The sequence below is a fragment of the Aythya ferina genome, assembly GCF_964211825.1.
Source record: "Aythya ferina genome assembly, chromosome: 25".
In the NCBI taxonomy this organism is placed as follows: Eukaryota; Metazoa; Chordata; class Aves; order Anseriformes; family Anatidae; genus Aythya; species Aythya ferina.
Window position 1 is genome coordinate 4,537,210 of NC_140323.1, and position 24,702 is coordinate 4,561,911.

General features: G+C 62.6%; 2 protein-coding genes across 2 annotated transcripts; both read left to right on the forward strand.

Moving 5' to 3' along the window:
• The first annotated feature begins 1,061 nt into the window (after window positions 1-1,061).
• On the forward strand, window positions 1,062-8,372 carry PTPN7 (protein tyrosine phosphatase non-receptor type 7). The gene is made up of 10 exons (XM_084498248.1): window positions 1,062-1,198; window positions 2,686-2,914; window positions 3,035-3,218; window positions 3,574-3,658; window positions 3,974-4,050; window positions 4,876-5,013; window positions 5,577-5,687; window positions 6,123-6,280; window positions 6,804-6,917; window positions 7,415-8,372. The coding sequence occupies exons 2-10, from the start codon at window positions 2,784-2,786 to the stop codon at window positions 7,506-7,508; spliced, it is 1,092 nt and encodes a 363-aa protein (XP_084354374.1). The 5' UTR covers window positions 1,062-1,198; window positions 2,686-2,783; the 3' UTR covers window positions 7,509-8,372.
• Window positions 8,373-12,593: 4,221 nt separating this feature from the next.
• ARL8A (ARF like GTPase 8A) lies at window positions 12,594-23,599 on the forward strand. The gene is made up of 7 exons (XM_084497786.1): window positions 12,594-12,900; window positions 19,231-19,311; window positions 19,838-19,911; window positions 21,399-21,492; window positions 22,357-22,424; window positions 23,060-23,130; window positions 23,251-23,599. Exons 1-7 carry the CDS (start codon window positions 12,778-12,780, stop codon window positions 23,298-23,300), a joined length of 561 nt encoding a protein of 186 aa, XP_084353912.1. The 5' UTR covers window positions 12,594-12,777; the 3' UTR covers window positions 23,301-23,599.
• The last annotated feature ends 1,103 nt before the right edge of the window (window positions 23,600-24,702 follow it).

A 24,702-nucleotide genomic window follows, 5' to 3' on the forward strand; every position in this document is an offset into this window, starting at 1 on the left:
ATACTGAGCTGTGGGTCATCTTAGGAAAGCTTCTTAGTCGAAAGACAGAGGGTGGGATGGAAAGGCAGTGCTGGAGCTTGTTTGGCCACGGTGGGGCCATCTCTGAACCCCTCCATCCAGGTTCCTGCATCCCACACGGGGCAGGGAGCGACTCCTCGGGCCTGACGCAGGGTCCAGCCCCGGCCTGCTGGGCTCCTGGGTCCTGCTCACAAGACCCTTGGTGGCCCTGTCTGCAGGGCAGGCTGTGCTGCTGGCCAGGCAAGCAACGAAGGCATTTGGGCCACCGTGCCCGGAGCAATTGGTGGGGAGCAGCGGGGGCCGCTGCAGCGGGGTGGGGGCAGAAGAGGAAGGAAACGGGCCGAGCAGCGCCTGTGCGCGCGGCCTGGGCCACGACAAACAGGAAGAGTGGCAGGGCTGCGGCGGGAGGCAGCGAGCGCCTGAGGGCATCGCAGGAAGGATGTGCAGCGGCCCGAGGGCAGGCAGAGCTGTCCTACCTGAGCCCGACCCTCCCGGGACCTGCCTGCCCCCGTTCCTTGCCCCCCGCTGGGGTGGTCCCAGCTGTAGGGGGGTGAGGGTGGCACCCCCGGGTGGGTCCTGGCCACGTCACCCCACGGCTGGGCACGGCGGGTGCGAGGTGCTGCGCCCTTGCTGGGAAGGGCAGCGGGTGAGGGGATGCAGGCAGTGTGGCATGGGTAGGGGACCCGTCCTCGGTCCCCACGAGGTGGCACGTGGCAGTGCCACTATGCCACGGGAAGCCACGCTCAAAACACTGCCAGCATCCCCGTCCCCATGGCCAGGCTCCCACCCATCTCTCCGTGTCCCCGCAGCTGGCCCAGGCCGTGGCCGGGCGCAGAGGGCACCGCGCGCCCCACGGGCCTTGGAGGAGACACCCTTGGGTGCACCCCAGGATTTTTTCTGGGGGGAAAGACTGCACCCACGGGCACACGACGGGGGTTCGCCGGTGGGGAGCGGGGCTGGGGCTGCAGGCAGCCCGGCGGAGCCGAGCTGCGGCGATGTGGCCGGTATGTGTGTGGGCGGCAGGCAGGGTGGGGGAGAAGGAGGGAGAGGAAGCGGCAGAGGCAGCAGCTCCTTTGATAAGCAGCTTCCTGAACACTTTCAAACCCTGGTGTTAGACCGACACGCGCGGCACCCGCGGCCCTGTGCCGGCCCGGACGGAGCCCATGCCTCGGGGCAGCAGGTAGGCAGCCCCCGGCCCGTGGGCACAGTGCCGATGGTCCCGTGCCACCCTTCGGAGAGGGGACCCCCACGGGCAGCTCCAGGCCCTGGTGACTACGTGCCCTGGGCATGTGCTCGCCCGCAGGCAGAGCAGGTGCCCGGGGCAGGGTTGGGATGCTGGCGGGGAGGTGGGGATGCTCTCCGTGCAGGTGCAGGGAGCCGAGGCTCTTCCCAAGGTCCTGCTGCGTGCCAGGGGCTTGCTGAGGCATCTCCCTGGTGTTTCGTGGCTGGCGTGCAAGGGGAGGTGTTGGGGTCGCAGCCTGCTGCTCCCAGCACCGGGGGAAAATGCAGGATCTGCTGGGATCAGCTTGTGGTGCCTTGGTTCCTGGGGAGCTCCTGCCCTGCCCGAACGGGGAGCACCCCCACAGCACGGGGCACGGGGACGGTGCATGTGGCGGTGGTGGCACTGCCACCATGTGAACGCTCATCCCTCCAGGCCAGGAATGCTGCTGGGCAGCGAGGAGTCCCGGGGAACAGCTCCTGCCCCGGCCACATTCCCAAAATTCACGGCTGTGGCCACGCTGGGGTCCTCCCTGACTTTGTACACCCGCTGGGACCCTGGGGTCTGGCTCTGCGCAATGACCCTTGTGAGCTGCTGGGGTATTTGAGACCCAGCTCTGTGCCCACTGCTCTGACCCTGCAGCATCCCCCGTCCCGTTGGGGACATCTCCCCTCGCGGGGGAAGCCGGGGATGGCAGGAGGACCTCTGCCCGTTGCTGCCCGGCCGTGACCCAACATCACCCAAAACCTCCCTGCCCGGGGCTGGTGCTGGTGGAGCCCCGGCACCCTCCTCCAGCCAGGCCACCCCAAAGCCTCTTGCTCAACCACCCGGATAAAACAGTTTCCTCTTGACAGCAGCTGAGCCCTGCGGGATGGAGGAGGCTGTCCCGGGGCCATTCCCTCCCTCAGCAGAGCAGTGAGGCTGCGCAGGGAGCCTGGCCCTGCACCCTGCGTCTCCGAGCACCCTCACCCTGCCTCCTGCTGCTCGACATCCCCTGGGGGCTTCTACCCCCCGAGGGCAGCCTGGAAGCCCCCAGCCCTTCCCCATCTCACCGTGGTCCCCAGCCCTCCTGCCTCCTCGCTGTGTCCCCAGGGCAAAACAGATGTTCTGGGGAGGTGCGAGCTCCTTGGGGACGTGGAGGGTGACCTGGGCTCCCCCAGAACCAGCCCATGCTGTGCAGCACAGAGTGTGGGCGTCCTCCTCTCGGTGCAAGCTTGTGCCATGCCCGGGCTCATCAGTGGGCACCTGCAGAGCCCGCAGTGACCGTGCCAGGAGCTGTCCCCACGCCACCCGCCTGTCCCCAGGGGTGCTGGCAGCGGGACCCACGGTTCCAGGGCAGCTGAGCACCCAAACCCCATCCCTTGCTCGGGCACAGCCCCATTCTGGACACCCCTCCGAGGGGTTTGGCAGCCTCGCTGCATCCCTCTCACCCGCCTTGTGCTCTCCAGCCGCTTCTCCTCTGATGGCTCCTTGACCCTTCGGCAGCTGAGGGCCGCCCGCCGCCACCCGCCGTGCTTCGGGCCGAGGGCTCCGTGGCTGCCGCAGCATGGTACAGACCTGCTCGGTGTGCTCCGGAGCTCATAAGGGCAGCCTGACCCCGCGGGCAGCCAGGGGGGACATGGAGAGGACGGAGAAACCCAGCCCGTCCGCTAAGAAGCACGTGAGGCTCCAGGAGAGGTGAGCACGGCCGGGCGGGATGTGCTAAAAATGCCCAAAACCCCAACCCCGCACTGGGGCTCCCCAAAACCCCCATTGCCTGTGCCGGGGAGGGTCAGCCGGGGACCCTTTGCCTCTCAGGAGGGGCTCCAACGTGTCGCTGATGCTGGACATGAGCTCGCTGGGCAGCGTGGAGCCCATCCAGCCCGTCTGCACGCCGCGGGACATCACGCTGCAGTTCCTGCGGACGTCCAGCCGCGTGCTGAGCAAGGAGGAGCTGCAGCAGCGTGCCCAGAGCCTGGCCCAGCTCCAGGAGGAGTTTTCGGTGAGATATCCCCAGCCCCTCAACCTCCTCGCATGGGGATGCTCGCGCTTTGGGGACTGGTGGGGTTTGGGAGCTTTCCCATGGGAGATGAAGGCTCCGAGCCCGGCAGCACCAGGGGCAGGGGATGTGGGAGGACGTGGGGGGGGGGACACGGTGCCAAGCTCTTCTCCCTGTCTGTGAGGTGTCCCACCACAGCTGGGGTGAGGACGGGGCTCATCCCAGCAGCTGGGGTCTCTGGTGGTGCCAACAGGTCCCTGGTCAGCGTCCCGTTGCCTGTGGGGCCAGCCCCGCCACGCCGAGGGGACGCAAGCAGCATCAAGAGGGTTTTCCTCAAAATTGTTCTCCCTCCCTGCAGAAAATCCCACCCAACTTCGTCAGTCCGGAGGAGCTGGAGATCCCTGGACATGCCTCCAAGGACAGATACAAAACCATCCTCCCCAGTACGTGCTCCCCCGTGCCCCACATCCACCCAGGTGCCCTGAGCAGGGGGCTCGTGGCTGCACTCCCGGGTGGCCCCGGTGGCCCTGCTGTGCTTGTGCCCACCTTGGCTGTGCTGCAGGGGTCTGTGCCGTGCTGGGGGACGGTTTTTGGGGATGCTTTGGGGTGTGCAGCACAAGACAGCCCAGCCTGGGCTGCTCCCTGATGCCGTGGGGCCTTACACATCCCGAGAGCGCATCGCTGGGGGTGTAAGGGCTGAGGTGGTGTCAGCGGGAGGGAGCTCACCGTCTGGGGGGAATTCCTGCCTCGTCTTCCAGATCCCGAGAGCCGGGTCTGCCTCAGGAGGGCAGGGAACCAGGAGGAAGACAGCTACATAAATGCCAACTACATCACGGTGAGTGCCCTGCCTGCCTGGTCTCCAACGCCCAGCTGGGGACCGGGGTGCGACCTCCCCAGCACCTCGCTCTCACCCCAAAACTGGATCATGTCGGGCAGGTGCCGGCTTTGCCTGGCTCCTCGGCTTCCTTCTGAGCAGTTCTCACATCAGCATCCTTCTCCCTGTGGTCAGGCGAGGTGCTGGGAGGCAGAGGAGGGTGTGTGCGTGGTGAGAATGGCACGGGAAGGGGGGGACTCGGGAAGGCAGCCCACAAACCTGCCCTCTGGCAGGACCAGCAGACCCTCTGGAGGTGGTTTGGGGGCACACGATGGACCTGGAGAGCCTCCAGGACTCAAAACACCTCCGAGCTTTTCTACTTTCTTTGGCTATTTCACACTGTTGGGGGTGCCTGGAGCAGGGGCAGGGCAGAAGCCTTTGCCAGCCTCCCCTCGAGGTGCCCCCAGAGCCTTGGGGGGAGGCAGCTCCAGTGGGGCCCATCTGGGAGCACCCCATCCCAGGCAAAACACCTTCACATGCATCTCACTGAGCGAGCTCTGCCTCGCCAAGCGTCCGTCACACTGGGTGCTGTCACCCCAAAACCCAGGGACGCTTGGAAGGAGCGCAGGGGCACGAGGCTTGCTGCCAGGCTTGGAGGATGGAGAGGATGCCCGGCAGCTCCTGGTTGGGTCCATGAAAGGATTTCAAGGGCAGGTTTAGGAGGAAATACCCAGCGTAGCTCAGCCTCTGGCCTGTAGAGGAATTCCAGCACCACTGGCAGGGTCGGGACGCGGACCCCCTCGCACCCCAGGGCCCCCCGTCCCTGACGGCCCCTGTGCTCGGCAGGGCTACGCGGGGCGCCCCCGGGAGTACATCGCCACCCAGGGACCCATGCCGAACACCGTGACCGACTTCTGGGAGATGGTGTGGCAGGAGGAGGCGCCCCTCATCGTCATGATAACCAAGCTCGAGGAGCGCAAAGAGGTACCGCCGCCCCTCCCCTGGCCTTGGCACAGCACCCCGGCCTGGGGCAAAGAGTGGGGTGGGGGGATAAAAACAGCCACAGGGCGGTGGGAGACCAAAGGAGGCTCTGAGCACCCGCCTGATTCCCTGCTTTGCTCCCAGAGGGTACCTCCTTGGAGGAGGAGATCCCCTGGGATGCCACCTTGGCCCCATGCAGCAAAGCCTCTCCCGCTCTGGTGGCCTCTCTTTCTCTGAGCACGCTTTGCCAGCTGGATAATAGGATGGAGAGAATCAGGGCAACCCCTGGGAGCTCTCAGATGGGGCTCCAGGTGGGGATGGCATCCTTTATGGTGGCAGGACGTGCGTGGATGGGGATTGCCATGGTCTGAAAGCCATAGGGAATGGCACAAGGAAGGGAGCAGGGGGAGAGGGATCTGTCCTATCCGTCCACCTCCACCTTTCCTGTGCCCCCACACCTCCCCAGGTGATGCCCCTTCCCAAAAGCACCGAGCAAAGGGCAGCTTAGACACCCAGTGGGTGCCCCGAGCACCTCTGCAGCCCCCAACCCTGCCGTATCCCTGCAGAAATGCTTCCACTACTGGCCTGAGAAGGAGGGCACCTACGGCCCCTTCACCATCCGCGTGCAGGGGGTGAGCGAGTGCGCGGAGTACCTGGTCCGGGACCTCTCCATCCAGGTGGGTCCGAGCCCTGTCCTGGGGCCAGCGGGGGACCCTGGCAATGTCCCCACACCCCCAGGATCTCTAGTTTCTCTATCAGCCCCGTTGCTCTTTGCACCGTGCCTTAAAGCCCATCGGTGCTCCGTGGCCACGCTGGGCTGGCTTCATGGGGGCTGTGGGGACGGCACAGGGACGTGCTGCTGCTGCTCCCTGCTGGGGCCATGCCACATTTGGGATGGAGGAGGGGTCCTGGGGCATGGCTTGCTCTCCCCAGCAGGGCATTTGGACACCCTAAAGTGTCCCTGACCCCAGGGTCGCTCCCAGAGGCTGAGAGGTGAGGTGGGCACAGGCTTGAGCAGCCCTGCTTGAGCACAGCTCCGCACCTCCCTCTGACCCTGCACGGTGAGCCTGTGCTCCCACATCCTTATTTCTCTTCCTTCTGTGCTGGAAAAGCTGCAAGGTGAACGCCGCCAGGTCAAACACATCCTCTTCCCTTCCTGGCCGGACCAGCAGACGCCCGAGTCAGCCAAGCCCCTGCTGCACTTGGTGTCCAAGGTGGAGGAGACGCTGCAGGCTGCGGCCAGCCCGGGGCCCATCGTTGTGCACTGCAGGTAACGCGTCCCCCTCACCCCAGTGTGTCCCTGCCTTGGGGTCACCCTCACCCACGAGCCGGTCCCGTTGGGGTGCAGAAATCCCTGGCATTGCCCCAGGAGATGTGTTCAAACTTCCTCCTGCCCTGGCACTGGGATGGCAGCACTGGCACGGTGCCATGAAGAGACCCGGTTTGTTCCCAGCTCTGTGGACACCGCGCAGGGAGCAGGGGAGTTTTGCAGGGCCAGGACCTAGCCACAAAACCCACGGCAGCCCCCCTGGAGGAGGTGGCCTCTGAGCATTTTCCACAGTCCCTGCACCATGCAGGGACCGAGGCACAGGCTGGGCACCACGACGAGACCCCCTTGCAACGGTGCCAGCCTGAATCTGGCAGTGCCTGGCTAAGAAAGCTGGTCCTACAGCTGGAACTGGCACCCCAAATCCCTCTAGGAGTAAATCAGGGCAGCACACCAGCCAGGGGTTACATCCAGCTTGGGCAGAGCAGTGCTGTGGGTGCTCAGCACAGCCGTGTCCGTCCTGCAGCGCAGGCATCGGCCGGACGGGGTGCTTCATCGCCACCAGGATCGGGTGCCAGCAGCTGAAGGACACGGGAGAGGTGGACATCCTGGGCATCGTGTGCCACCTCCGCATCGACAGGTCGGTGCTCGGGGCACGCTGCCCCTCGCGGGGTGCTGCTGGGTGCTGAGCCTGGGAGGGGGGATAGGGAGGAGCGTGGGGACGGGGAAAACAAAGAGGTGTGGAGGATGAATTTTGATGGAATCCGGATTTCTGAAAGATGGAGATGTGGCAGCAGCAGAGTGCCCACGGGCTGGTTCTGCTGCCAGGGTTACGGTGGCTCTGGGGACCTGAGGACATGAGGGGGAGCAGCCCCAAACCTGGCAGCTGGCATGCCCCTTCCAGCTCAACCATTGAGCTCAGAACCGTGCTGATCTGCTGCCTTTAAAGAGAAGCAGCGGTAGGATTACCACCCAAAACGCTGCTGATCTGCATTTTGAACAGCCCAGCAGCTGTTCAGGCACCCTTTGGGGAGCCCCGGGGCTGTTTCGGGTGCACCCAGGCAGGGTGGGTGATGCAGGAACATCCGTGTGCCAGGAGTTTTGTTGATGTCAGCGGCTCCTGCCCTTCCCTTGCAGGGGTGGGATGATCCAGACGAGCGAGCAGTACCAGTTCCTCCATCACACGCTAGCTCTGTACGCTTCCCAGCTGCCGGAGGAGGGAGGCCACTAGCGCCAGGCTCCGCCGCTGCCCGGCCTCGCTCCGACCTCCCCGGCACCAGCCTCGGGGCTGCCTCCACTCAGCCCTCTCCTCCTCTGCCCAGCCACGCAGCACGGCGTGGGGAAGCCTCCCCGGAGAAGCACAGCTGAGAAAACCCACCGGGATCACGGCATCGCGACCCCGGGGACAATAAAAACTTCGGGAGGGGGTTGCCCAGGGGCTGCAGGGGGTGCTCAGGGTGCCTGCTGCTGGCACAAGGCGGATCCCACCCGTGGAAAGAAGCTTTGCCTTTTTAAATTGCTTTCTCCTCAACCAGAAGAGCAAGTTGTGCGGAGGATCTGAAGGCTCTGGTTTGCCTTGTAGCCACCCAAAAAGCTGCGTCCTGCTCTTCTTGGGGCTGGCACCGCTACAGGGAAAGAACCGGAGCCTCTCCGGGCTGTGCCCACGGGCAGAGGCTGCCCCGTGCGGGGCCGGGCTTGCTCCAAACACCCCGCGATGCTTTTCTGGCTAAAGATCCACCCTGACAAATCAGACACACCTCGGTACGGAAAAGCTGTCCTCCTAAAGACCCACCTCGACAATTCGGTGCCAAAGGCGCTCTGGCGGTCGCCGCTTGCTTCCTCTCTGCCCTCAGCCATCGCCTTCCCTCCAGCCTTAACGCAGAGGAGACCCCCGAGCGTGCTGCAGTCCTGCCAGCAACCCATTCCCCATGGCCACCCAGCCTTTTGTTGAATGAGGGTTGGGGCTTTGTGTTCTCATTTTTTTTGTTATTGTTTTGCTGGAATCAGAGCAAAATAATACAGGGGGTTTGGTTTTGTTCTTTTGTTGTTGTTGTTGCTGGAATCAGAGCAAAATAATACACAGGTTTTGTTTTTATTTTATTTTTATTTTTTCACTGATGAATTCAGTGAAACCTTTTAGCACCAAGCATGGGAATGGAAATATTCCATAAAATATTTTAAACCTATTCCATACTGGTTTTCAGCTGGTGAGCTTCACGCACCCTTCTGAGGACTTTTTGCTGTATAAAAGCAGTAAGTGAGCGAGTGAAGCAGCATTGTCCAGGAATGGGGAGTGACCAGAAACTGGCTTTTTCTGCCTAATCTCACCGTGTGTAAGTAGCAAACTCGGTGGTCCTTACCAGTTGTTCTCATGTACAAACTTCCCAGGTGGAGCATTTCCCAGGGCACCTGCTATAGCGCAACAAAGCTACGGCGAAGAATCTGCCCGCTGTGGGGAGCAAATCCTTTTGGTGCAATGTCTCAGAGGGAATGGAAGAGTGACCGTGAGAGTTCCCCTGCTAACACAGCCTCCCCACAGCCCTGGGAACAACCCTGGTGCTGGCCCCACAGCAGGAATGGTTGCTGTGGGGGTACCCCACTCTGCAGGGCTCCCACCCCCTGCCAGGCTCTTGGAGAGCCCGCAAAGCCCCCAGGAGTCTCAGGGAGAGCAAAGCTCAAAATCCCAGCTCAGGATTTTGCCTTCTCAGTTAATTGGGGAACCCTTTAACATCACGCTGCTGCCCCCATGGAGCTGCAGTGGAAGTTTTGAGCTCGGCTGATCCAGGCTTTACCCGAGTGGCCCACAGCATCCTCCTTTCAAGTCTTTCATCCCCATGCTGTGTCCAGCAGGGGAGCTCGAGCAGCCTGCGAGCTGCTCCATGGCAGGGGCTCTCCCTGCGCTCCCACACAGCACATTTCCTCTGCACCTTCCCTCTCTACTTTTTCTCTGCACCTTTCCTCACACTTGCAGAAGGATTTCAGGAGGAGAGCCACCAGGGCAGGCGTGCAGCAGGGGCTGGGAGGTGGGGGGATGCTGCCAGCCCCTCTCGCATCTCCTGTCGGTGCTGGGAGTTTTGCCAGCTGAGCTCTCTGATGCAGATTAGAATCAGTCACGCAGTTTTCCTGCCTTCCAATCTCAATTCTACCAGATCTATCTGTTCAAGGCACTTATCAGGCTGTTACCACGTGCTATCTGGGTATCTCCCCATCCTCCCTGTATTTATTCCCCGAGTCTCATTGTTCCTGGGGGCCACGCGGGCTATTGCCTGCGTTATTGCCAAACCCTGTCCCAGGGCTCCTGCACCAGCAGGGGCAAAGCCAGGGGCTCGCTCTGGCCTGGCTGTTATTCCTCTCCCTTAAATCATAGACACAGACCCAGCTGCCTTTATCCTTCACACGTGTGCCTTGCTTTGCTGTGTGACCAGGCAGGGAGCTGCAGTGCTGGGGGCTCTGGACTGCAGACCCCCACACACCGCATCCCCAAAAGGCCAGGTGCCCAGCAGGGCTCAGGAAAGGTCCTTTCACCACGTGTCTGTCCTTTGAACCTGGGATTTCCCAGGCTGGTAAAGCCGTTTCCTACCCTTGTGGAAGCAAACCCAGCTGGAGGCTGCCTAGGAGGGGAGAAAAAAAGGTGGTGGCCACGTCACGCACACCACCAGGGCAGCACACTCAGGCGGTGTTGGTGGCACGGAGATCCTGGGAACTCCGAATTCACTGCAGCTGATGGAGGGTGCCAGTGGAGCCCCTGTCTTGGAAGGAGAGGACATTGGTGTAGGATGAGCCAAAATCAAGTGTTTTGCGTGCTCAGTAACAAGTCTCCTGCCAGATGAGCAATGGAACTGCGGGGAAGTCTCCCATCGGCATCCCTGTGGGCTCCAAGTGGTCAGCGACCGAATCCCTGGCCAGGAAGGAGAAATGTTGAGGCAAGCTTTGACACCCCAGGCTTTAACACCCTGAGGGCAGCTCTGGGGCTCCAGGAGCTCACAGAGGCCCCAGGATCTCAGACAGGGCCAGCAGCGGTGGCACCAAAGGGGACAAGGCCCAGCAGCAGCATTTCTCGTGTTTCTCCCGGTGTGGAGACGGACTCGCCCAGGTCCTGTCTGTGCTGTGAGCTCTGTTTTAAACAAAATGTGGGTTTTACAGAGTTTCTCTGGCAGGGAGTGAAGCGCAAGGCCTGCTATCGGGAGGCAATCTGCTAACAGCCGAGTGCTGCAGGTGTTTTGGGTGGGAAGCCCCAAACCGGCAGAGGGACATTCCCCGGGCTGAAATCTGTTAAAAAACATCTTCAGGCAGAAATGACACACCAAAACTGGGGGACGTTGAATTTTTCACCGGCATGAGGAGCTGCACTGGAGTAACTACAGAAAGCAGAGCTACTGCGGGGCATGGGGATCTTCAGCAGGCTGCAGCATCCCCGGAAACAAAATGGTTTCTGTCTGAAAACTTAAAAAAAAAAAAAAAAAAAAAAAAAAGCTGAAAAAAAGCAGCTGCCCAGTGACTTACAGCATAATGGAAACTGCTCCCCACCCTTGGTAGTCACGGGCTCTGGGGTGCTCGGTTTTGCATTTTATGGCCAAGGAGCCACACGTGGGGGTCCCACGGGGTCCATGTCAGGGTGGGCTCGGTCTGGAGCTCTCCTTGGCCACACAACCCCCTTAGTAAAATGTTTGTGGTGCCGATTGATTCACCTTATCCCTGAAATTCGCCTGGGAGGGGCTGCTCATTGCTTCTGAGCCTGCTGACAACGCCTCGGTAAGGCCTTTCCCCCTGCAGTGGGGGATAAATGCCTTTTGGGGTTCGGGCTAAATGTGGGAAGGGGGTGAAGGCCTCGTCCTTCGGGTCTGGTTCAAGCCCAGCCTGGGTGAAACGGAGCCTCACCGGCAGCATGCTGCCCCGGCCCTTGGCAAAAGGGCAAAGCCAAGCAGAGCCTCACCATCCCAAGTACCTGGGGCACGGGAGCAGCCAAATACCCCCTTGCAGCCCCCCGGAGTGCAGCTGGGTGAAAACCAGGGGGCCTCTGGGCTACAGGGCCCAGCCAGACCTCTGGCATCGCAGCAGGCTGCGTAGATGGCTTTCAAAAAGATCCCTCGAGCCTGGTGGCAGTGGGATCTCACGTCTCCTGCTCTGCCTCTGCCCCTTGGCCAGGCTCGATTTGTCCCGCTGTGGCCGTATCCGGAGGGGACATCTGGAGGTGCAGGATAGGTGCCGGCAGTGCGGGTGGTGAGGGGGGCACTGGGGTGCTGGGGGGTGCTGAGTGAAGGGGTGTTGGGGTGCTGGGTGCTGGGTGGTGGTGGTGGAGGGTGCTGGGGTCCTGGTGGTGCTGGGTGTTGGTGGTGCAGGGTGCTGGGTGCTGATGTTGGTGTTGCTGGGTGCTGGGATGTTGATGGTGCGGGGTGCTGGTGGTGCTGGGTGCAGGGTGCAGAGGGGGGGGTGTAGGGTTCTGGGTGCTGGTGGTGCTGGGGTGTTGGTGGTGTTGGGCTGGTGGTTCTGGAGTGTCAGGGGTGCTGGGGGCTTGTGGTGAGGGGTACTGCTGCTGGTGGTAATGGGTGCTGTGGTGCTGGGTGCTGGGGTGGTGATGGTGCTGGGTGCTGGGATGTTGGTGGTGCAGGGTGAAGGGTTCTTGGGTATTGCTGGTGCTGGGTGCCAGTGATGCAGGGTGCTGGTTGCTGGGGTGCTGGTGGTGCAGGGTGCTGGGTGCTGGGTGCTGATGGTTTTGGGTGCTGGGTGCTGGTGGTGCTGGGGTTCTGGGTGCAGATGGTGTTGGGTGCTGGGTGCTGGTGGTGCTGGGTGCTGGGATGTTGATGGTGCAGGGTTCTGGGCTATCTCTGGTGCTGGGTGCTGGTGGTTCTGGGGTGCTGGTGGTGCAGAGTGCTGGGTGCTGATGGTGCTGAGCTGTTGATGCTGCAGGGTGCAGGGTGCTGGGCTATTGCTGGTACTGGTGCTGATGGTTCTGGGGTGTTAGTGGTGCAGGGTGCTGAGTGCTGATGGTGCTGGGTGGTGCAGGATGCAGGGTGCTGGGTGCCGCTGATGCAGGGTGCTGGATGCCGGTGCTGCTGGCTCCCGGTGGTGCAGGACACCGGGTGCTGAGTCCCGGTAATAAAAGGTGCTGGGTGCTGAGTCTCGGTAATGCAAGGTGCAGGATGAATATTGCCGGTGCAGGATGCGACCCCCGGACCCCCCTCACCCCCCTCACCCCCCGCAGCCCCTCCCCGCCCCTCCCCGCCCTTTGTCCTCCGCTCCGCCAGGGGGCGCCGTTGCCGGCGCTGCGCGGTGCGGGCCCCACCCGGCGGGCTGCGGGCGGCGGCGGGGCGCGGGGACAATACCGGGGCGGCGCGGCCGGGCCCGGCACGGCGCGGAGCGGACCCGTTCGGCCCCGATCGGCCCCGTTCGGCCCGGATCGGTTCAGCCCGGCCCGGATCGGTTCAGCCCGGTTCAACCCGGTTCAGCCCAGCCCGGTTTATCCCGGTTGGTCCCGGTTGGTCCCGGTAGGGCCCGGCAGCATGCTGGCCCTCTTCAACAAGCTCCTGGACTGGTTCCGGGCCCTGTTCTGGAAGGAGGAGATGGAGCTCACCCTGGTGGGGCTGCAGTACTCGGGCAAGACCACCTTCGTCAACGTCATCGCGGTGAGCACCGGGACCCCCCCCCGTACCCCCCCCCGGTACCCTCCCGGTACCCCCCCCTTATCCCGGGACAGCCCCGGGCCGGCTCCGAGCCGTGCCCCGGGGCCACCGGGACCGGGAAGGGGCGGCCCCGAGGAGCCCGGGCCCGGCTGGGCCCTGCCAGCGCTGGGTGCCCCCGGGACCGCCCGGGGCTCCTCTCCCGGTCCCGGTCTCGATCCCGGTCCCGGTCCTGGTCCTGCTTCTGGACCTGGTCCCGGCCCCGGTGCCAGTCCCGGTCCCGGTCCCTTCCCATCCCCAGCCCGTGCTTTGTCACGGGTGCCCCCAGCCAGCCCCAGGCCTCGCCGCCACCACGGCCTCGTCCTGCAGGGTGCCGCTCCGCAGCCTCCCCCCTTAGCACCAAACCCGGCCTTTTTTCCTTTTTTTTCCCCATTATTTCCGTTATTATTATTATTATTTTTTAATATCTTCCCGCTGCGACACCGAGGGGCCCCAGCCGGGCCGTGCCACCTGGCTGGAGCTGCCCCGGTGCGTCCCCACGCTGGGGACATCTCCGCGCCCCATGGCACCGAGCCCCACAGCCGGGGGGCTCCGCACCCCCCCGGGGCCAGCTTTGTTCTTGGGGGGTCCCCACGAAGCCCCCCTCACCCCCAAATTTTTGGGGCCCCGCTGCGTTATCGCCACCCTCCCCAAAATCGCCCTCTCCAAGCGCGCCCGCCCTGCCCGCGGCGCACCCCGAAGGGACGGTGCCGACGCCGTTTTTTGGGCTCTCAGGAGGCGTTTTGGGGTCTCGGGGGGCTCGCTGGGGGAGGCAGACCCGGCACACGTCTCCGGGGCTGTCCCAGTTCCCGGCCCTGACCCTTTTTCTTTGTGGGTTGTCCCTCGGCTCCACAGCAGGGTTCTGCAGAGGATTTGGGAGCTTGGTCGCGCTGCAGCTGTGCGCCGGGGGAGGGTTTCTGTCGGTGCTGGGCACGGCCGGGATGGAAAATGTCCTTCCTGAGGAGCCTGGAGGCCCAGGGGCGATGCCCACGAGTGCAGTGATGCGCTTCGAGCCCCAGAGGCCTGGGTGTCCTGGTCCCTGCCCTGTCCCTGGTGGTTGCTTCTTTTTTGGGAGCGCTCAGGGCTCAGGTCCTGGGCTCCTCCAAGCAAACCCGCACCAGCCTCGGGTGGCGGGGAGCTTTGTGGCTCTGGGATGCTGACCCTAAGAACCAGTCCTTTAGGGGGCCGCCTCGTCCCCGCCGTGGTTTGTTCTGTGGTCTGATGGGGTGGGATGAGCTCCGGCGCCTGGGCTTGGTTTCATTTTTGGGGACGTTTGGGGAGCTGGGAGCTCCGCGAGGGGTTGTGGCACCCTCACGCTCGGTTTGGCTCCGATCACCGAGCGAGGTGCTCAGCCCCTGCCACGCGTCTGCCCCTGTGGGAAGTTATCTGGAAAGTTCAGATTTTGTGGCAGACGCAGACTTAAAAAAAAAATAAGCGGTGACCTTTGAGGTAACGCCCCGGCAGCGTGGACTCGGTGGAGGCAGCTGGAAAAAAAAAAAAAAAAACAACCCCAAAAACTCCCAGCCCGACAGGATCCACGTGAGAAGCGCCTGAACCATCCCGCCTGCCCTGAAGGTGGTGGAGCAGAAGTGCTCGGAGGGGAAGTAGCCGTGATTCAGGCTTCTGGGTGAAAAAATTGAACCAAACTGAGCTCTGGAAAAGCATCAGATTTTGGCACAGAGAAGTGCCTGGGGTCTGGGTGAGGTTCCCCGGGCTGCGGAGCCGTCCTGGCCTCGGGGCCGGAGCTGCCCCGGGAGGAGGAGGCTTTGTGTCCTCACCGTGCAGGGCTCGTGGCGGCTGTTCTTCACCCAAAAATTGAATCCAGGCTGCTGGAAGTCTGGGGACAGCCACATCGGGTGGAGCACGGGGACTTTTCCTGGGTGGCCTGGGTGCTGTTTCCTTCCCAGGCTCCTTTTTTCTTTCCCTGGCTGTAGGGAGGTGAAGCTCCAGGGGCTGAAAGGCTGTAAAATGCCTCCGCTCTTGGCTTTCACCTCGGCTTTAACCAGGAGCTTTCAGCTGCCCCTTCCCCGGGGGAGTGTGGGGCACAAAGGAGGGTCAAGAATTTTGGGATCCCCTCGGTGGCGCAGTCAGGAGCCTTTCGCTGTGGGATGTGCTCAGAAAAAAAGACAGCTCCGTGTGATCCAGCGTCGCGCACGCACCGAGGAGCCTCTCTGCTGTGCTTTCCCCTCCGGGCAGCTCAGCTCCCACCTCCCCCAGCGGCACGGGGAGAGGCTGGGAAAGGTGAAAATCGAGGAAAAACGGGGCGAGATGAAAGCAATGCCCCGGGTGGAGGAGAAGCCGAGCGAGAGGAGGACCCCGCTCGGTGCTCGGCGCCGGCAGGCAGCTGTTCAGCCATTTCCAGGAGCTCGTCGCGCGTGGTGCTTTGTGGGGAAGACAAACGCCATCGCTCTGAACGTGCCCCCCCCCTGCTTTCCCTCCCCTTTTTCCCCGCCGGGCACGGCGCGGCACAGCCCCGCTGGGAGCAGCAGGGAAGGAAGCGGTGCCCGCATTTGGGGTGCCACCAACGTTATTCCCGTCCTAAACCCTCAACGCGGCACCGGGCCGGCTGCTGGGAAGGAAATTAACTCTCTCCCAGCCAGAAGCAGGCTGCAGGAGCTCGGGGCTGTGACCACCTCTCTGGTGGTGCCGCGCCCCGCGCCCCTTCCCTGCTGCTCCTCCTGCACCCGAGCTCCTCACCCAGGAGGAGGTGGGGTTGGGGGGCGAATTTCTCCGCGTTCCCAGAGGAGAAGGAGCCTTGCTGCTGCGAGCTCGTGCAGCGTGAGCCGAGGAAAACGGGCAGCAGGACGCCAGCGAAATGGCACAGAGCAGGGCTTCAACAGCTTTAATCTACCCGGAGAGGGTCGGGGGGCAGGCAGCAGCAGGACCGGGCACCCTGCGCTCCCCTTTCTGCTGGGCATCGTCTCTGTTCCGCCCAGCAGGAACCCCCAGCAGCTTGCCCCGAGGAGCAGAGCGTGGCAGGGCCGTGAGCCAGCCTCAATGCTGCAGGATCCAGCCCACGGGTGGGCGTGGGTGCCCTGGGGTGCGCCTCCACCCCGTGCCCACCCCAACCCGCACAGCTGAAGCCCCCTGGGCAGCGAGGGCAGTGAGGATGCTGAGGGGGGGAGCAGCCCAGGTGAGGTCCTCGAGTTACCCCTCGGCACAACCCGAGGTCTGGATGCGGCTCCTTAAGGTGTGCTGCAATTCTTCTTTTATTTATTTGTTTATTTTTGAAATTTAAGAGCTCAGACTTGAAAGGAAGCCCCAGCAGAAGGTGAACGTTTGCGGGGTGTGAAGTTAGGAGCGGCCTGGGCTGCAGCTCTGCCCTCCAAACCCCACAGAGCTGGATCCAGCTGGAAGAGCTGAGCACCACCAGCAGTGGGGAGCCTGCTGGGGGCTTTATTTCCCTGCCTGGTCAGGAGCAGCCCACTGGGGTTCCCCTGCCCTGGTGGTGTAAATCCCCCCGCTCCAGCCTTACCACAGGATTTTTGCCACGTCCCCGTCTCCCCCCTCGGCTTTCACGGCCTGCGCCCGCCGCCGGGTTCCCCATTTGCCATGTTCTGGTTTTATTTTTTTTTTCCCCTTTCAATGCAAAAAATAAACGCAGCCCTCAGTTCCTCTAAACGTGGTGAATGTGTCAGCACCGGCCTAGCTCTGGGCTTCGTCGCTCCGGCTTTTTAATTATCGCCATTATGCGCGTTTGCTCCGCTAATTGACTCGGCTCCTCGGGAGCAGCAGCTTCCAGCAGGCAGAACGGTTTCTGCGGGCGCTGCTTCAATATTTACCCTGGTCTCCTCCTCACTGCCTCGGAGAAAGTCAGGGGGGTTGTTAAAAATTCAGTTTTTCCTCTGGGGGCAGGCGACGCGCCCCGGAATTTCAAGGAAATGGAAGGCACGAGCCCGGGGAGGCTTTGCAGCCCGGCCCTGCTCCTCTCCTGCTGTGCTGTGGGGATTTATCCTTTGGGATCGATGGGCTTGGGGCCGTGTTTCCAGTCTCTCAGAGGACCTTCGGAGCCCACGGTGGCTCCAGCAGGCTCCCCGCACCTCCTGGTCCCTCCGGCAGCCTCCTGCCCGGGGGTTTGGAGCCCAGCTGCTGGTGCTGGGCCCCCGGGGCACAAAGTCCTTCCCCCAGGAGCACAGCGAGTGATGAGTGATGCCTCGGGACACGAAGCAGGGACAGGGCACGGCCAGGTGGGTGCTGAGCAGCAGACTTTACTCACACCAGACCCTTTTTATTCCCTTACCCCTCTGCTGCCACCTTTGTTCCCCTACGCAGCCTCTCCGCTCTCCCCTGGGTGACTTTTTACCCCAGAGCTCAATAACCACCTCTGTCCTGCTTATCTAGGGGATCCCCTGCAGCTTCCCTTTGACGATGGAGGGGCACGGAGCAACCTCAGAAAGCCCCAGGGCTTGGAGGGGGGCCGCTGGGTGTCCCTGTCCTGCGGCTGTGCCAGGTCCATGCTGTGGTTTGGGGTGGTTTCAGGGGGTTTCGGGGCTGTGGTGCGGTGCCGAAGAAGCAAAAGCAGCCCAAGGGTTTTCTCTTCCATCCGAGCAGCCTCGTTTTCCTGAAAGAACCGGAGCTTCTGTTTTACCATCTTCTTTATCTTAAGTATCATAAAAAAAAAAAAAAGAAGGAAAGAAAAAAATCCACACAGCTGCATTGCAGGGAGGAGGATGAGTCTGTCCTGGAGAGCACCGGCGTGCCTGGGGCTGAGCCTGGGCTCTGCTGGCATCTCCTGGGCTCCCTGGCCAGCCTGGTGGCCACTCACAGATGTGTCCCCAGGGCATTTTTTGCTCCCCAGGTCCCTGGGGAGGGTACCACAGCCCCTCGGCCAGCCCAAGCTGTTTGGCTTTTGTGAAGTGGTGGCGTGGGAGCTGAGAAACGGCTCAGAAATCTGCCTGAGCTGGCCTGGCCTCGCCGCCCGGGGGGGGATTTCCTTTGGCTCTGTGCCTCAGGATGCTCAGCTGGGCTTTTGGGGGGGCCAAAAATCTGCTACTGTGCTACTCCTGAGCTGGCACGGTCGAATTTGGGGCTGGTAGGAAGGGTCGTTGAGGGTTGCTGTACTGCAGGGTTGCACCAGCTTGTGGAGAGACCTGGTCCCCATGGTGTAGCCCCAAAATTGACCTTTTCTGGCAGGATTTGTGTGCCTGCTGGAGGAATCCCTCCTGGTGCTGCTTCCTGTCCTCACGAGCGGTCGATGCATCTGGGGGAGGTCAGCACGGGTGCTGTGACCCCAAACCTGGGGACAAGATGCACCCAGTGGCCTTATCACAGCCCTGCAGGTGCCGGGGGGGCACCCATGGGTGCCAGGACAGCGCGGGGACCTGCACCGTGCCGTGTCACCTTCCCAGCCCGGCCTTTGTGGGGAAGGTTGGAGTCGGCCCCATCCCTTGGTGGGATCCCTGGGGGACCCTGCAGCTCCCAGGAGCTCCCTAACAATCCTATTTTCCAGTCCAAGCCCGGCGACACCCCAAAACCTGCCTGCTGAAGCCACATTTTGGGTCGAATTCGGGTACACGAGCGCCATCCCCGCTGTCAACCCGTGCTGGAGGAATTCCTGTCCTCTCCCCCAGCTCCTAACCCAGCTGCTGGTCCCCAGGGTGGTTTGGGAGCGCTCGCAGCGACCTCCTGGCTGCTGCTATTTGCTGCCAGAAGGCAGGAAGGAAAGGAGAAGCAGAAGCAGCGCGTGCTGCGGGGTGCTGGAGGGGGGCAGGAGCGTCCCGAGGACTTGCTGACACCGTGGGTCTGGGCATGCAGGTCGCCCCCCAGGCACTACACTGTGCTTAGCAGAAAATGGCACGGATTTCCCTTTCTGAGGGCTGTGGGAATTAAATAAATCCCCCCCAGGAGCCCTAGGGGGAACAGATTTTGAGCCAGCAAAGGGTGGCCGGGGGGAGCCGTGCTGTCCCCGGTGCCTCCTGCAGGATTTGCACGTCCCTGGTGGGGCCGGGTGGCCTCCCACAGGGCTGAGCATGTTCTCTGCTCCCCTTTGAGCTGAAGGTCTCAGGGTTTCATCCTGATTTTATGAGGATTTTGTGAGCGGGACCTCAGTGTATGCCCGAAAAAACCTTGGAGGGCTCCAAGGGCCAGAGCTGGTGCAGGGCAGGCAGCGGCAGCGTGTCCCTGTGCCACCTCCATCCCCTCTGCTCTGGTTTTGTTCCCTTTAGGATGGACCTGCAGAGACCTGGCAGGGGTTTTGGGGACATCAGGAGCCAGGCTGTCACCTGTGGTCCTGCTGAGCTGCTCGGGGCAGGCTGGGGGGTTTCTGAGCCTCCTGACACGATCCGCTTTGCCTTGCAGTCCGGCCAGTTCAACGAGGACATGATCCCGACCGTGGGCTTCAACATGAGGAAGATCACCAAGGGCAACGTCACCATCAAGGTGGGGCACAGGAAAGAAACTCGGGGGGGGTGATTTTGGGATGGGACAGGGGCAAAGGCAGATTTATGGGCTCTGCTGGGGGCTGAAGGGGGCTGCAATTCGGGGGATTTGCCCCTTGGGGTGTGCAGATACCCTCCGGAGGAGACGCAGGAGGAGGTGGCTGCAGGAGGAGGTGGCTGTGGGCCGGGTGTCTGCTGCTGCAGCTCAGTCTGAAGCTGGGAGGGCATCTCTGCCTGCTGCAGCGCTCCTGAGAGCAAAGCCGAGTGCTCTGAGCTGCCAAATGCACCCTCTGGGCTCCCGGGGTGGTGGGCACGGGGAAGAGACCCCAGGCTTCGGCCAGGGGCGCTCTCCATGCGACCGGAGGCTCGTTGCACCCGGTTTGAGTCGCTCTCCAGCTCCCCGTGGGGATTTCTTCTGTCTTTATCAAACCTGGAGCCTCCCGCTTGGGTCTGGAAGGGCTGGGGCTGGTTTGGGGCATGTTGGCAGGGCAGCGGGTGATGCCACCTCTTTCTTCTCCCCGTCACAGCTCTGGGATATCGGCGGCCAGCCCCGCTTTCGCAGCATGTGGGAGCGGTACTGCCGTGGAGTCAGTGCCATCGTGTGAGTATCCGCGAGCCTGCGCGCCAAAGCAGAGCTCGGCCAGCTGGGGGGGACCGTCCCTTTGTCCCCATCACCCTGCCCAAGGCACAGGCAGCAAAAGGACCTCGAGTTTCTGCAGCATCACAGCCGGGGGGACCCTTCCCTTGTGCTCGGCATCCCTCAGCCCAGCTCTGTTCCCTGCCCCTTGTCCTCGGGGGGTTGCTGAGCAAAGGTCCCTGCGTGGCGTGGCCCTTTCCAAGAGGGTAACGGGCAGCAGCACGGCCAGCAGCATGTCCCCAGCTCAGTGTTTGTGTGCTGCTGGGTGAACTTTGTGCCCAGAGGAGCCCGCAATGCTCGCTGCTGCCTGTCTGCAGCCTCCCAGCGTGTCTGCGTGTCCCCTGCTGGCAAATTCTGCAGCAAGATCCGTCCCAGAGAGGCCGGGGTGGGGATGAGTCTGGCAAAACACGCATAGGAAGCTGGCTGCGTGCTCCTAAGGATAAATATTTCCCTGGGAGATGAGGTCGGTGTCGTTTAAACCCAGCTAGAAAATCAGATTTTGGTGTTCTTCACCAACTGACCGTGCCCTGGGATTTGGGGAGGGCTGGTTTTCTGCACAGCCCCTCTGAACTGCAGGGCTGGTGAGCGGGGAGGGATGGGGGTGTCCTAAAAACGAGCTCTGCACGTGGCAGAGCCCTCAGCTCACTCCTGGGTTGCAGCCCGGGGGCGTTTCTGCAGCTCTTGCGTGGTGCTTGGGCTGGGTTCTTGGCATGCGAGGGTGCTGCGGGGTCCTGTCCTGCACGGGAAACCCACACAGAACCGATGGGGCCATGAAATAAGCACATCCACGTGCAGGCTGGCACTGCCCAGCTCCCTGCTGAGCCTCCTGCTGGGGGGCTTCCCAGTGGGACTGGGAGCCTCCTGTGCCGAGCACCCCCTGGGGGACCCCAGCAGCTCCTGCTCTTGCTGGTGGTCACCAGGCTGGGACATTTCCTTGCCACTTTTTTTTTTTTTTTTTGTCAATGGTGAGCTAAGAATGACAAAGCCCTGGGCTTTCCATTCCTTTCTATTCCTCAGGCTTTGTCACGTCCCTTTTCTCCTGCCTTCAGCCCCCCCAGTTTGCCATTCCCCATCCTCTCAGCACAGCAGCGCGTGTCGTACGCCTTACAAAGCAGCTGAAGCCTCTTTTCCTATTTTTAATGAACTCTGCAAGGCCTGAGGATCTTGGTGGTGTTTCTCACTTCTCTCTCAGCTTCTTGATCTGTAAAATAAAGCCTGCGTCGGTCAGTTCCTCTCCTTTCTTTTGGCTTCACTTCCATGCTTTGCAGGATGGGTGTAAACCCCTAAGAGCTCGATTCCTTCGCTGAATCTCCCCTCGTTTACCCGGAGCAAGCCCTGCTGGCTGCTGCCTTCCCCACCCCCTTCTCTGGGCATCCCGGCTCATTTTGGCACGGGGAGCGGGCACCGCTCTGTCGGTGGGTGTTTGTGCTCAGCGTGTCCTTCCCGTGCAGGTACATGGTGGATGCCGCCGACCAGGAGAAGATCGAGGCCTCCAAAAATGAGCTTCACAACCTGCTGGACAAGCCGCAGCTCCAGGGCATCCCGGTGAGCTGCTGCCTGGGCAGGGCGCCCTGTGGGGGGGGATCCCCAACTCTGTATGCAGCTGGGGACCCAATTTTTGTAGCCCAGGGCCAGGCTACAGAGCTCGTTCACAGCTTGGAGGGAGGTTCAGAAAAGGCCAAAATAAACCCCTTCTGGCTGAGGTTGTCCTCGCCCAGGAGTGCAGCTGAGGGCTGGGACGTTTGGGGTGGGCGCTGGGCACGGCGAGCGTGCCGGGGTGGGACACCAGGAGAGCATCCCGAGCGGGCATCCCGTGGGAAGAGCTGCTCCAGGACCTCGCAGAGCATCCCAGGAGTTGGCTGCCAGCTGATTTAAGCTTCTGACATAACGCTGCGTTTGCAGCACTTCTGGGTGCTTTTATTTTTTTTTTTCTTTGAGAACAAATCTACTCCAAGTGTAAGGTAAGCTTGGGGATGCGGCGCTGCTCGCAGAAACCCGAATTCCCCTGGGGAATTGAAGGGCCATGAGGAAGGAGGTCCGAGGCTGGTGCAAACAGCTCTGCCTTTACTGGGCGGGTCCTGATAACGGTGGTTTTAGCCCGGCCACTTCCACTGGTGGTTTTTGCTCCGAGGTAAATGCTCCTGGCAGGGTCCTGCGTGGCATGGGGGAATCGGGTGCCCTCCAGGGAGGGGCCAGCCTCTCACTGGGAATGGAAAGTACCCAGGAGATGCTGCACGTGAGCTCATTTAGGCTGTTAATTGAAGGGCTCTGCCTTCCCGTTGCCTGCTGAGGGGGTTTTCTCTACCCAGGTGCCCCCCGGAGAAGCGCCCAGGGCTGGTCCTGGGTGCCGGCAGCAAATCCTTTACCTGCCGACCAGGATCTTGACGTGTCCCCTCTCCCCCTCTGCAGGTCCTAGTCCTGGGGAACAAGCGAGACCTCCCCGGTGCCTTGGATGAGAAGGAGCTCATCGAGAAGATGTGAGTGTGCTGGTGGCTGCTCTGTCCCCAGCAGGGACACGTCTTGTCCCCAGACCCCGGCTGCAGGAGCGGGGCCGGGCGCCTGGGCTCCCTGTGCCACAGGGGGGCGCGGGGGCCTGGCCACGCTCAGGGCTTGGTGCTCGGGGCTCGGTGATGGTGTGGGGTCCCGCAGGGTCCTGCCCCTTCCCTGCTGCCCTCCTGCTCCAGCCCCGAGGCCTCTCGCCACCCCAGGGACCCCGCAGCGTGGCTCTGGGCACCTCTGCACCACCCCTGTCCTGTGGGCACCCCGTGCAGTCCCAAGTCCTTGCTGCTCCATCTCCCAGTGGTGTTTTGGGATGCTCTGAGGGAAGCTGTGTGGTTTCTTGGCCAGGCTGTCCCTGGGACCACGTTCCCCCTGCCCCTCATGTAGCCCCTGCAGGGCGCTGAGCACAAAGCCGCCCAGCAGCCACCAGGAGCCATGCGCCAGCGTCCTCACCTGCCCTGCCCGGAGCCCCCCAGGGGTTTGGGGTGACGTTGCCCTGGCCGGGGTGCCCCTTCTCAGAGCCTGGCTCCAAGGGGACCCTTTAAAAGGCTCCCTGGGTACTCTGGGGAGGCTCCCATGGGTGCAGCCCTCCTGAACTCGCCCTCTCCCGCAGGAACCTCTCCGCCATCCAGGACCGAGAGATCTGCTGCTACTCCATCTCCTGCAAAGAAAAGGACAACATCGGTGAGTGCCGGCACCTCGGGGTGCCACGGGGGGGAGCAGGGGTGCTGCAGCGCACCCAGGCCGTGCCCCACGTCCAGGACAGGGGGAGGGAGAGGCTGTAACCACCCCTTCCCTTCGCAGACATCACCCTACAGTGGCTTATCCAGCACTCGAAGTCCAGGAGAAGCTGAGATCCCGCAGGCTGCAGCTCGGGTCGGGAAGATGCCATTGTACAAGCCCATGTCCCCCCCTCTCCCCCCTTTCCTTCTCCTGCTCTGTCCCTCCAGCTCTCTCTCTAGATGGGTATTTTTAGGGGACCCCAAACTCCGCTCGCCTTGAGGCGGAGCCCTTGTTTTTATTGTAAAGAACATGTCCGACTCTGCCCTCCTCTCCTCTCTCTGTCTCTTCCTCCCGTTTTGGCACTGTTCTGTTGTTGTCTGTGTATACAGTATATATATATATGTATATATATTTTAATTTTTTAATTTAAGAGCTAGCGCTGTTACTAAACTGGGCCCCGGGAGCTGTAGGAAGGCTGCGGGCCCCCCCCACACACCCCGAGGCCGGCTGAGGGTCAGCAGCGGGAGGAGGATGAGGGTGGTGGCAGGAGGAAGGTGAGGGGGGTGGCAGAGAGCAGCCCCCAGGAAGGAGCCGGGCAGGTCCCCAGGGGCTCCCTCCCCCCCGACCCCCCCAGGGGTGCAGCATCCTGGGGGTGTGGGGAGCCCGCCTGCCCTGCCCCCCCCCCAAACTCCACCTCCCACGGGCAAGGTTTTTTTTGGGGGGTCAATGCCATCTCCCCAAAGGCTCCTTGCCCCCCTGTGAGGCTGGGGTCAGGCCAGGGACCCCCCACGACCCCGTTGCCTCCCCCTGCCCCGGTCTCTCCTCGCTGCCGTCGGCACCTCACCCCCCCATCCCCGTGTCCCCCCCCCAGCTTGGGGCCTGATCCTGCCCCAGCTGGGGGCTGGTGCTGACACCGGGGGAGCCCAGCAGCCCCCCAGCGGGGAGCAGGGGCTGGCCCCCGTCCCCTTTCTGCCCCAGCTGTCCCCAGAGCCACCTCGTCCCCATGTCCCAGGGTGGTTGGGGCGGCCCCGCACGCTCCAAAGGGCTTTTTTTGGGGGGTGGGGGGGCACAGGGGTGCTGGCCTTGACCAAGGACATCATGAGGGGGGACACACACGGAGTCACTTTGCCCTGGGATGGTGACACCTTCCCCAGTGTCACCTGCAGCGAGGGGGTGCCCTGGGATGTGCCCCCCTCCTGCTGCAGCCCCAGCTGTTCCCCAGCCTGGGGGGGCCTGGGGTTGGCAGGGTCAGGGGGGAAGAAGACATCTGGGGGGGGGTACAGGGAGGGTTTTTGTGCCCACTGCTGAGTTGTGGGGTCTCTGTGCAGCCTTGGGGCCGGGCCAGCTTGCTCTGGGCCAGTTTGGGGGGGTGGGATATTGTTGGATGGGGGGGGACAGGGGGGATGCTGGCAGCAGCAGGGGGGGCGCATGGTGGGGCGGCACAGCGGGGAGGCACCGGCCTGTCCCCAGCCCCAGGCTGGGGGGGACAGGGTGGGGGTGGCCTGGGGTGGGGGCTCCCACAGCCCCCGCGCG

What these genes read in the sequence shown, in the direction of transcription:
- PTPN7 (XM_084498248.1), top strand. Translation starts at nt 2,784, where the DNA reads ATGGTACAGACCTGCTCGGTGTGCTCCGGAGCTCATAAGGGCAGCCTG. An exon ending in AGCTCCAGGAGGAGTTTTCG is followed by an intron (nt 3,219 to 3,573) that starts GTGAGATATCCC and finishes CCCTCCCTGCAG; the next exon opens with AAAATCCCACCCAACTTCGT. An exon ending in TCCGGGACCTCTCCATCCAG is followed by an intron (nt 5,688 to 6,122) that starts GTGGGTCCGAGC and finishes GTGCTGGAAAAG; the next exon opens with CTGCAAGGTGAACGCCGCCA.
- ARL8A (XM_084497786.1), top strand. Translation starts at nt 12,778, where the DNA reads ATGCTGGCCCTCTTCAACAAGCTCCTGGACTGGTTCCGGGCCCTGTTC. An exon ending in CCTTCGTCAACGTCATCGCG is followed by an intron (nt 12,901 to 19,230) that starts GTGAGCACCGGG and finishes TTTGCCTTGCAG; the next exon opens with TCCGGCCAGTTCAACGAGGA. An exon ending in CGTGGAGTCAGTGCCATCGT is followed by an intron (nt 19,912 to 21,398) that starts GTGAGTATCCGC and finishes CTTCCCGTGCAG; the next exon opens with GTACATGGTGGATGCCGCCG.